At 42.7% G+C, this 11,945-nt stretch overlaps 1 protein-coding gene across 1 annotated transcript; it reads left to right on the top strand.

Annotated features, from left to right (window-relative positions):
* Positions 1 to 1,645: 1,645 nt before the first annotated feature.
* On the top strand, positions 1,646 to 7,744 carry LOC109747630 (serine carboxypeptidase 1-like). Its single transcript, XM_020306658.3, has 8 exons — positions 1,646 to 2,055; positions 6,003 to 6,110; positions 6,292 to 6,566; positions 6,656 to 6,913; positions 7,036 to 7,142; positions 7,240 to 7,326; positions 7,408 to 7,513; positions 7,589 to 7,744. The coding sequence occupies exons 1-8, from the start codon at positions 1,659 to 1,661 to the stop codon at positions 7,742 to 7,744; spliced, it is 1,494 nt and encodes a 497-aa protein (XP_020162247.3). The 5' UTR covers positions 1,646 to 1,658.
* The last annotated feature ends 4,201 nt before the right edge of the window (positions 7,745 to 11,945 follow it).

Raw genomic sequence — 11,945 nt, 5'->3', positions numbered from 1 at the left:
AAGTGTTCTCTGTTGGCGAGCCGAACATGTAGCGTCTGCTTTTGACATGGAGCTGCATGCTGTGGAAAAGGCGATGTACCTGGCGACTGAACTTGGGGTGGTGCGGCTAATAATCGAGACAGACGCGCTCCTGGTGGAACTAGCACTTAATCGGCGTGCGCCAGACTTCTCAAGGCAGGCCCAAGTGATTGAAGATGTCAAAGTACAAGCGAGTCTTTGATCCTCATCACGTGAATTTGTCCACTGTAAGAGGGGGGCAAATATGGCTGCCCACCACCTAGCCATGCTCGGCTTGTCTCTCGCTGCGGGTGAAGTTCTTGTAGCTGATGATGATGTACCGGCTCTTGTAGCTGTTTCTGCAATGGGCGACTTAGCCCAAGATGTTGCGCAGTTTGCTTGCTCTAAAAAAAAGTGTTCTCTGTTGGGTGATAAATCCAGATGTATGGGTACTTCATTAGCAATGTGAATGGATTATTGATATGTGACGCATCTCCGATGCAAACATTTGTGCTCCTCGTGATTCTGTTATCTAATAATTAGCGTTAATGTTCAAGTAGATTTAGGTGGTGTTTGGTTCTCTAGTCCTAGGACTTTTTCTAGTCCCAACTAAAAAGTCCCTAGTCCCTAAAAAGTCTCTCCCTGTTTGTTTCCAGAGACTAAAAAGTCCTTAGTCCCTTCCTAGAGGTTATTAAATGACCATGTTGCCCCTAGTATATAGAAAAATAACAATCAAACAACACCATGGGGTGGCGGGCCAATGGGTGCATGGAGAGGCATTATTGGAAAAGTCCCAAAAAGTCCCAAAAAGACTCTCCTTGAGAGTCTTCTTCATTTAGTCCCAAATACCTAGTTTAGTCCCTAAAAAGTCCCTCCCGTTTGGTAAAAAAGTCTCGAGGGACTTTTTCTAGTCCCTACACAAAAAAGTCCCTGAAAACAAACACCCCCTTAGCCCTCAAGTGCTGGAGCCCCAGAGTCTCCCCCCATGGCGAAGAAGAGGAAGCGCAGCTCCGATGCTCTTGCCCCTGCTGCCGTGGAGAAACTTAATTAGTATTTTTTTAGGGGTAAACTTAATTAGTATTGCATTGAAAATAGCCTTAGACTTTCGCATTAAAAGAAAAAGAAAAGAAAAGAACCTTAGACCTCCATTTGGCACTCCCACACACTGAAAGGAAATTTCCTTGCTGCCGTACATCTCACCAAAGCATATACCTGTGCCGGGAGCACAGTACATACACGAAACGCTATTGGTTACCGTCCAAATCATCGTTCTATTTCTTTTTCTTTTTCTTTTTCTTTTTGCGGGGATCATCGTTCTAAACAAGAGATGTGAAGATAAAGAACCGTCTGAAATCCTACACTACACGGGAAAAAATACGTCCTAATCGCCCCCTTTCGCTCTCAATGCCCGGCCGAACGTCAATTCGACCAATCATATGACCGTTTCCACGGAGCAAAGAAGCTGTGAACCTCTCAACGTTTTAGATAGAGGAAACAAGAACATACACATAGTACAAGCGCACAGGCACAGCTGCAAGCCTGCAACGCTGTTTGTACCCGAAATTTACACAGCGAAGAATCCAATGCTCCTTGGTTCAGAGCGCCTATATAAACCAAAACCATGCATGCAAATGATAACTCTCATCTGAGACTCACCAAAGATGAAGACCGTTTCTTCATTCTCCCTGCTTGTCCTCTGCCTGGCTGCACTGCAGCTGCACGCCAATGCCTCCCACTCCCAGTCTCAGGAGGCTCAGCTCAAAAACTTCATCTCGTCTAGGAAGAACAGCGCCAGCAGCACCGACACGTTCCAAGTGCGTAACATAGCTGACAGGGTTGCCGGCAGCCTGAGTGCGGAGAGCACCGTCTCTGACCAGAGCTCCATGAAGGCCGCCGACAAGATCACGGCCTTGCCCGGGCAGCCGGAGGGCGTCGACTTCGACCAGTACGGCGGGTACGTCACCGTCGATGCAGAGAACGGCCGCGCGCTTTTCTACTACCTCGTCGAATCGCCTTCCGGTGCCTCGGACAAGCCACTCGTCCTGTGGCTCAACGGAGGTTAGCATGGCACATATGTTGATAACCGAACATCTCTTGTAAAAGTTTTTTTTTTTTAAAGAAAGGGGTCGCCCCCCCCCCCCCCCCCCCCCCCACCAAATTTTTATTAAGCCAAGGCAACCACGACAGAAACAGACGGTTAAACAGCTCTCGGCGACAACCAAAAGTAGCTGCTACAGAACAAACACCAGGGTTTTAAGCTACATCCTTATTACATATCTCCATAGAGCATCATTTTTATAGCCACCGAAGGTGGAAAGTCACTCACTACATTAGCTAGACCCAAGCAATTCTAAGCAGTTCCCCTCTTCGACGCTCCAAAGCCTTAAGCACCGGAGAAGTAGAGCACCCTGGGCCTCTGAAGATAGGATTTTTCATTGCCTGATTGTTGCCGCCGCCATCTTTTTCCCTGGAAAACAAAACCATTGCGCAAACGCCATAAGCACCACAAGGTAGCAGATGTAGCAATATTTATAGCTTCACATTGTTTTTTCTTCTTCCAGAAAGAAGTCAATGATATAAAAGAAACAGGAGGGGTAATGTCAAGTGTTTCGGCAACCACAGCCCAGATCTTAGATGCAACAATGCAATCAAACAAAAGGTGTTGGATAGATTCATGTTCGGTATAGAAAACACAAGTTTTATCCTCTACATGTCTTCTTTTGGCCAAATTGTCTCTAGTCAAGCTCTTGCTGTTGTACATCAGCCATAAGAAGACATGCATATTTGGAGGGACTTTTATTTTCCAAATAAAATCTCTAATCTCAGAAGGTATCCCACCAAAGTTAATCAGCTTATAAAACGACTTAACAGAATATTGACCATTTGATTCTAGGCCCCAGATAGGGCTGTCTGGTTGATCAGAAAGGGTAGTTTATTTAACCAAGTCAACTAATAAGTCCCATTTGTGTATCATAACCTCATCCACACATCTCCTGAAGGTGAGACACAGGTGCACCCCATCCCACACCTGGGATAAAGTAGCATCCTGCTGATGACATATATCATATAAATCCCAAAAAGCAGTTTTCAGGGAGCATCCTCCAACCCAGTTATCATGTCAAAAGGCAATGTTATTCCCATTCCCAGGATTCCATCTCCAAAAGTTTATGGCAGCAGCAAAAGCCCAGGAGATGCTTTTCCAAAAAGGAGATCCCAAGGCAGGTTTAGCATAAAAAATATTAGGTTTATCAGTAGCATATTTAAAGCAGAGAAGTTTTTTCCAATCTCCCTCCCTCCCATCATAGAATCTTTTACCCCATGAGGCCAGGAGAGCCATATTGAACTCCCTAAGGTTGGGGACACCCAAGCCACCAGATTCCTTCCTTCTAGCCACAAGGCCCCAATTAGCTAGATGGTATTTGTGAACCTCACCCACATTGCCCCAAAAGAAATGTGACATTTGGGAAGTGATCATGTCAATAGCCCACTTTGGGAATTTCATCATAGCCATGAGATATGAGGGAATGCTAGCAATACAAGTAGTCAGTAGAATCAGTTTGCCTCTATAAGATAAAAGCCTGCCTAGCCAACCAGCAATGTTTTTAATAATCCTATCAATGATAGGTTGCAAGTCTTCCCTTCTCAGTTTTTTGAAGTGTAGAGGCACACCAAGATACTTGAAGGGAAAGTCACCAAATTGGCAGCAAAAAATTTGAGCAAACTCTCTAGACATTTGCTCAGAAACATGAATGGTATGCAAATCACTTTTATGAAAGTTGATTTTTAAGCCAGAAAGCTTTTCAAAACAGGTCAGGATCCATTTCAATTTTTTTGCATATTCCACAGACTCCTGGATGAACAGAATGGTATCATCAGCATATTGTAAACTAACTACTCCACCAGGGATGGCATTTTTTAATAAGGTCCCAGAAGTTTTGATAAAAGAGAAAAGATAAGCCATCAGGGCCAGGGGCCCCAGTGGCATATGAGCTCATAATCGCCTCTTTGATCTTATCCTCAGAAAAATGTCTCTCCGGGTCTCTCCGAACTTCCTCGCTAATCATTTCTGCCTCAGACCAAAAACCATTTCCCAAATGTAAATTAGGTTTAGGTTCGTAAGCAAACAAGTTTTTGTAGAAATCAGTAGCTACTTCCATCATGTTTTCAGTGGATGTCGCAGGCCCAGAAGGGCCTATCAGCTCAGAAAGATGATTCTTGCTATGTCTATGATTTGCTAAAGCTTGGAAATAAGCATTATTACGATCCCCTTCAAGAATTTTCCTGTCTCTAGACTTCTGCCAGAAGGCAATCTCCTCTTTTTTCCAAATCTCCTCTAGTTCTGATTTCACAGCTTTCATTCTATCATGATCAGCAGCAGACAACTGTTGGGATTTAGATAGAACATCAAGCAAGTCAAACTCCATAAGGAGGGATTTTTTCTTGCTTTTCATCGCAGCCTCAATATTAATGGCCCATCCTTTTGTCTTCTTCCTAAGTAGCCTGGTTTTAGACAGCCAGTTATCTACCGAAGAGGTGGATGAGGAAACAGACGACCAAGTTTCATGAAGCATCTGGTGAAAACCAGATTGGGACAACCACCACTTCTCAAACCTGAACATCTTAGGGCTCAAGGACCGCCGCCCTCCAGTGTCTAACACCAAGGGGGCACGGTCACTCCCTACTCTGGGAAGGGCAGTTAGGGAGGACATTGGGAAGTGGGCATCCCAATCCACAGAGGTAAAAACTCTATCCAGCACAGCAAAAACAGGATTATCCTGATTGTTAGACCATGTAAAACCCCTATTGGAGATAGAAATCTCCAAAAGCCCCCACCTATTAATCCAATCATTAAACATGAAAGTGGTATGATGATTAACTAGCCCACTACTCTTCTCACTCTCATTCCTAACTAGGTTGAAGTCTCCACATATCAAAATAGGATATGATGCAGACTCAACAATATTGTGCAGTTCAGCCACAAAATCCACCTTGAACTCTGGATAAGCAGAGCCATACACTATCACCAGGTGCCAAGCAAAACCATCTTCTTTGTTTTTAAATGTGGTTGTAACTGAGAATTCATGGTTAACAAAACCAATAGTTTCAAACAAGCTTTTTCTGAGACCCAAAAGGATCCCACCAGCAGCATTAATAGCAGGTAAGTAATGCCAGTCAAAACTATAACTCCTATCTATAGCTTTGAGGAAACCCTCAGAAATAACCTCTCTCTTAGTTTCTTGAAACCCAGTAAAATCAGGGTTAGCTCTAGCAATGGTATCACAAAGGCACTGAACTTTACTAGGTTGACCAAGCCCTCTAATATTCCAAATGAGACCTATCATTTTTAAGCAACTTTGAAAGGATGAGACAGGCCATAAGGCCTAGCTTTAGTTAAGACATTTGGAGTTCTCCTCAAGGCATCAGCAGTGCCCACTGGCTTGAGTGAGTAATCATCCAAAGGTGTCCCAACCAAATCATCATGATCGAATTCTAAATTATATGGAAGGACAATTTCAGGGTTGTTATTGGCAAAGGCCAAGCATCTCTCCTTTTCCCCATCAACCAACATGTCAATGGTTTCATGTCTATTAACATCATCCCCCCAATGCATATATCAATTTTACTCATTTGTTCAAACATAATGTCATGATTAGTATTAGTGAATGATTTACCTTTAATTTTTTTTGGAATTTCCAGATTTTGCTTCCTCTTGTAAGCAGCAGCTTTCTCCATAATATTCAAGTTGCCATGCCCCCTAGTAGCAGGTTTCTGAACCAGTATAGGCCCCCACTTGGTCTTCTCAGCTTTTGGTTTTGGATCCTGAGCCTGATCAAGGGTTTCCAGCAGAAATCTTTTCAGAGAAATGTTCTGAATGGCCTGTACAGCTTCAGGAGGAATAGTTTCAAATTCATCATCCTTGGAATCCTCTTCCTCAGCTTCAGCAGAGATCTTGTAGAAGTTTCTCTAGTACTATAGTACTAACACAATGACACTTGCATACACAGGGCCAGGATGCTCGTCGCTGGGATACGGGGCAATGCAGGAGCTCGGCCCGTTCCGCGTAACCGAGGACAACAAAACGCTCAGCAGAAACGCGAACGCCTGGAACAACGGTAACCCATGGCCTCGCTTACTCATCAATCTTTGAATTTGTCCTGCCTTATGTCACTGGAAATGGACCCGGGCCCACATGGAAGTTTCAGGGACAAATGATTTTGAAGTGTGGAGTAAATTAAAGTGTGAGAAATGATCAAATTAAGAGACTAATTGTTTGCTTGTGAAAAATAATGGCAGTGGCTAATGTGATCTTCCTCGAGTCGCCTGCTGGTGTGGGATACTCCTACTCGAACACGTCTTCCGACTATGATCTCAGCGGAGACGAGAGAACCGCCGATGACGCCTACGTGTTTCTGGTGAAATGGCTGGAGAGGTTCCCGGAGTACAAGGACCGGGCCTTCTATATCTCAGGGGAGAGCTATGCCGGACACTACGTGCCGGAGCTCGCTGCTACCATCCTACTCCACAACACATACAACAACAGAACCGTCATAAACCTTCAGGGCATCTTGGTACGTTAAACTAATTAGCTGTACTTCCATGAAACATCATACAATTTTTGGTTTTCTAACTTGGATCTTGTCTTCTGTATATATTGAAGGTGGGAAATCCGTACCTTGATGCGAACCGGAATATTAAGGGGGTGGTTGACTACTTCTGGACCCACGCGGTGATGTCGGACGAGGTCTACGCCAATATCACCAAGAACTGCGACTTCGATAACTTGAATGGTACATTTACAGATTCTGCGTGCAGCGGAGCTGCTGTGGCGTTCGACGCTGGCTACATCGATGTCTACAACATATACGCTCCGGTCTGCATTGACGCACCCAATGGAACCCGTTACCCCAGTGGCTACGTAAGTCAACATTTCTTACCAAAACGGGAGAAAAAATGGACAATATTCTTATATACGTTTCAAAAAAATACTAGTTCATGTTCTGAACAGCTAACCATTGTTTTTTCCTCTACAAATTCCAGTTACCTGGGTATGATCCATGCGTTTATTATCCTACGTATGCCTACCTCAATGATCCAGCGGTGCAGATGGCTTTCCACGCTAGACCGACAAAGTGGACAGGCTGCGCGTAAGATCCTCAAACAAGCTGATGTATATACAGCAACTAATCGGTTATCAGTTTCACCCACACATATGTAACTCCTGTGATTTGTACATGCATGCAGAAACTTGAACTGGACAGATGCGCCAATGTCCATGCTGCCAACCATGACATGGTTGATCGAAAGCAAGCTTCCGATTTGGATATTCAGGTAACAAATTAGTACAATCAAATATTCTCAGAAACTTTAAAAGTAGTCTAGTGTAGTAACAAAACAGCCTGCATGTTTCAGTGGCGATTTCGATTCTGTGTGCCCGCTTCCGGCGACGAGGTATTCTATCCAAGACATGACCCTCTCTGTGACCACTCCATGGCGCCCATGGATAGCAAAGGAGGAGGTAAACCTGTTGTGAAACTAGCATTCATCTTAGATCACCTTGAGACAGATGGTTTTTGATAAGGATGGTTTGCAGGTTGGAGGATATGTTCAGCAGTACGCCGGGGGGTTCACATTCCTATCTGTGAGGGGAGCTGGCCATATGGTTCCATCCTTCCAGCCTGAGAGGGCATTGGTGATGTTGAGCTCGTTCCTGCAAGGGGTACTCCCACCTTACGTAGAACAGCAATGATTCATGGTGCCCATAAAACTCCATCCATGAGAGGTTTTGGTATTCGCCAAGCTTCATGACAAGTGCTGCCTACAATGTGGATGGAGTTGTCATAATTTTCAATCACTTAGAACATTTGTTTGCTTAATGTGTAGTTTAGTTAATATACTTGTATCCAACTGTTGAGAATGGTTGTCCTAGTGGACATGGATTTCCTTTGAATGAATTTATTACAAGATCCTAAATAATAAAGATAAACATAAATTATGTCTACCGTTGATTATTTTTTCCGATAACACAAATAAGTAAGGGAGAGGATACCCTCAGCAGGCCTGAAAAGGGTACATAAGACATCTCATCTATGGTGCAAAGGCACCATAGCTAGTAAGCTCCACTCGTTCCTTGAACCTACACAACCACAATACACATCCCTTGTCAATCATAACATCCAGAGAAATTCTAAGGGATCGCTCGCCAAGCACATGTTGCCAAAATGTGATGGCATGCGATCCTTTGCTCCTCACCATGCAATCCAAGGATGCTGAGCTGACACATATAGCCAATGTCGCCATTGATCTAGCCACTCGAGCCAAGATGCTTGCACACCAAATCACACGGTCTATCTATGGAACACATGGGCACAACAACACACCTATGCCCGACCTTAGCCAGAACTAGTGGTGGCAACTCCATCGAGAAATCTTCTATATCTAAATAGCTAGCCCTCACTAACATATTTCTCTCAACATATACAAGTATGCCATCTCATCATTCAGCATGCATGAAGAAAAACCCACCACAACATGCAACTATGCATAATAAAAAGCCACCTCAACATGCATGATAATTTACATACTATATTACTATTATTATATTTATATTACAAGCCCCCACTAACCTATTTCTCTCTACATGCAAGTATGCTGCCTCGTCATTCAACATGCATGAAGAAAGACCGACCACAACATATGCAACTATGCAGAATAAAAAGCCACCTCAAGCTGCATGATAATTTACATGCTATTATGATATTTATATTATACAATAACTAAACACCACAAATCATATTCTTTTTTATTTCCGTTGTCATATTATTACTCTACATATTCATGTTTCATACAACTAATTCTCATTGAATATATTGCAAAACATTCCCGCAACAACGTGTGAGGTATCATCTAGTATTAGAAGATTGTCACCCCTTTTTGCAGCCACACAGGACAATGATGCTCACTGATGCGCTAGCCACCACCAAAGGTCACGATATTCCAGACATCATGGTAACCACTCATGCCAAGGAGTATATGAATTCCATAATCGTACCATGAAACCAACCTGATAGGAAGATGGATCACGATTAACATGGTTCACGCATAAACAAGGTTGTGAAACAGTATGCTAACACTATTAGGGAAAACCCTAGTAGTAGCGCTTGTTTTTAAGCTAGCAGTAGCGCTTGTACAAGCGCTACCACTAAGGCGCTACAGCTAACTAGTAGCAGTAGCGCTGGAAAGGGAGCGCTACTGCTATACCTAGTTAGCAGTAGCGCTTTTCTTTGGTAAGCGCTACTGATAGTACTAAGTAGTAGTAGCGCTTCTTCTGAAAAGCGCTGCTGCTAACTTTTCCTGTATTTTTAAAAATACAGCTTATTTTCGTTGTGGTTTTATATATAGTACTTTTATCATATGATTTTATGACCATGATTAGTTATTATATATAACAGTGGGTGAAATGAACGTGGAGTAGATTCAAGTGGAGGCAACATGTGGTGCATGTCGAAAGTACTACTAATCCAAACTTGATCTAGTTTGAATTAGTAGTACTTTCGATGTGCGCCACATGTTGCCTCCACTTGAATCTAATCCATGTTCATTTCACCTACTGATATATATAATAACTCATCATACTCATATAACAACTTAGCATCATGCATCATCGATCATAATAATAAATAACTCATCATTGGTATCATAATAACAAGTCATACTCGTCATCATCGATCATACAACTTCTACTCGATACCACATCATCATCATAGTCATCTAACGAATCCTACTTAGTTGTTCTTAGCACATGATCATGAGTATTATCTAAGACCTACTACCTTCTCCTAGGTAAAATAGCATAAAACAAGATAGCCCCTGACTCTCCATTATGGAGAATGGAGATTATCCTGTCTCCAATTCTTGCCTTTCGCACAATCTTGCTTCCAAGAACCTCCCTACGACTGACCATACATTTTTTCCATTATTTGATTATCATGTCTTCACTGGTTTTAGAAATCCGATATGGACATGTGGGACTCGTAGGATGACCTGGCTGTATGTTCAAAACATCATGGCGACCATTATGATACATCAGATGAGGCACACATCCAACGGGATTTTCTGTTGAAAAACATAGTAATAACTTCGTAGTTAGCAATGTACTTAAGCTTTAAAATAATTTATGCAAAAGATGCACGGATGTCGTAATAGTAAAAAATCTTACCATGGCATCTCCATGGATGTTACCGTGGTTCAACACGTGCACTAGTGGCACGTATTCACCATAATGTGGAGGAGTTTGATAATAGATATTATAATTCTTAAGATCAGTACAAAATGCGATCATATGATTTTTCTCCTGATAAGTTAACTCAGAACCATCGGTGTAGTAGGTTCTGTCTACCATCTTCCGCACATTGTTTGAAGAATGAAAATAAGCTGTCAATGGAAATAAGCTATCAACTATTTTGAAATAAACAATATAAATTAGTTAATAATTATGTTTGAGAAACTCACATAGCGGTAGAATTGTAAGCGTATCAACAACGATCCAAATGTCCATATTGTCTTGGTTGATGTCAGGATCACCAAGATCCATGGTGACAAGCATACCCTCATAAAAACCATACATCTTACAAAGTGCTTCCTAATTTTTGCAACCAAAATGGGTTATGCTCTCAGAATTGTACAGATTTACTTCAAAATCCACACCATGATGGGTCCTTAGGTGAATTTTCTTTGTTTCAAATTTTCATGGTCTTCAAAATCCATCCTCTCCAAGAGATAGCGTCTTGCATGGCATGGGATAAGCTACTCGAATTGTAAAAGATGAAAATTACACGTTGAAATAGTTGAAATCATGCTTAATTACGAAAAAAAACACTTTGCGTACCATTTCAACATCGAAGGTCTCCTGGAGCTTAATGCTGAAGCGCCGATCTTCGTCCAGGTGAGGCCTGTCGCACTGACCCGATCGTCGCCGCACCAGTCGCACTCCCCCGGGAGACTTTTGTCGTCCGACGACGACATTTCCTAGGTTCATAATTTAAAGATAAACTTGTACAATTCAATATATGTACTACAAAAACTAAATTAGATCATTATTATTCATCACGGGTTGACTATCGGTCTGCCGAGTCTTTTTCTTGAAAACTCTCAGCTCGCGTGGTGTATACATTCGACCGTTGGTGATGATCGCTCCTCCTTTCGTCCCCGAGTACATTACACCAAAAGTTCTAGCACACGGGAACAAAGGAGAAGCGACCCCCACGACAACAGTCGGGATTTTTCATCCTCTCATATGTGGTGGAGACTCTCACTCACTGATTCCTCTTTGACATTTGCGACCGTCGGTGATGGTCGTTACTCCTCCTTCCCCTAGTGCATAACAAAGGTCTAGCACCCGGAGAAGAAGGAGAAACGACCCCCACGACAACAGTCGAGCTTCTTCGTCCTCTCTCATATATGGTGTATACACTCCCTCACTGATTTTTTGACCTTCGGTGATGGAGCCTCGACAGACTTAAAGTCAACCCGAAATGTCGTTTAATTATTTTCTAGAAAATCCAGGCCGCTTGATATTTCCTACATATTCTAGCACAAATCATGCCAGAATTCACGGAAAATCCGGCATGACCTTTGCTAAAAAAGGACATATCGAGCGCCTGAAATTTGCCAGAACGGAAATTAATCAACACTCCGGCAAAACATAGGCCACTATAGGAGGTGTAACCTGCAAACATGGCCGACCACTTGGGCAAGCACATATCCTATCTGAGTAACACAAGATATAAATGTTTATATCTACATCATTTGAGCATTCAAATTTGATGGTCATTGCATTTCAATGGTTCAAAATATATGAAAAACATATCAAAATGTCTTATAGGACTCATATTGACATGGAGATTTGGCAGGTCTCACCTCGAGGTCGGAGGTGTCGGTGACGGGGACGA

This window comes from Aegilops tauschii, chromosome 5 (assembly GCF_002575655.3).
Source record: "Aegilops tauschii subsp. strangulata cultivar AL8/78 chromosome 5, Aet v6.0, whole genome shotgun sequence".
Classification (NCBI taxonomy): domain Eukaryota; kingdom Viridiplantae; phylum Streptophyta; class Magnoliopsida; order Poales; family Poaceae; genus Aegilops; species Aegilops tauschii.
This window is presented reverse-complemented; position numbering and strand designations above follow the sequence as displayed.

What these genes read in the sequence shown, in the direction of transcription:
- LOC109747630 (XM_020306658.3), top strand. Translation starts at nt 1,659, where the DNA reads ATGAAGACCGTTTCTTCATTCTCCCTGCTTGTCCTCTGCCTGGCTGCA. An exon ending in ACAAAGTGGACAGGCTGCGC is followed by an intron (nt 7,143 to 7,239) that starts GTAAGATCCTCA and finishes ACATGCATGCAG; the next exon opens with AAACTTGAACTGGACAGATG. An exon ending in CATGGATAGCAAAGGAGGAG is followed by an intron (nt 7,514 to 7,588) that starts GTAAACCTGTTG and finishes GATGGTTTGCAG; the next exon opens with GTTGGAGGATATGTTCAGCA.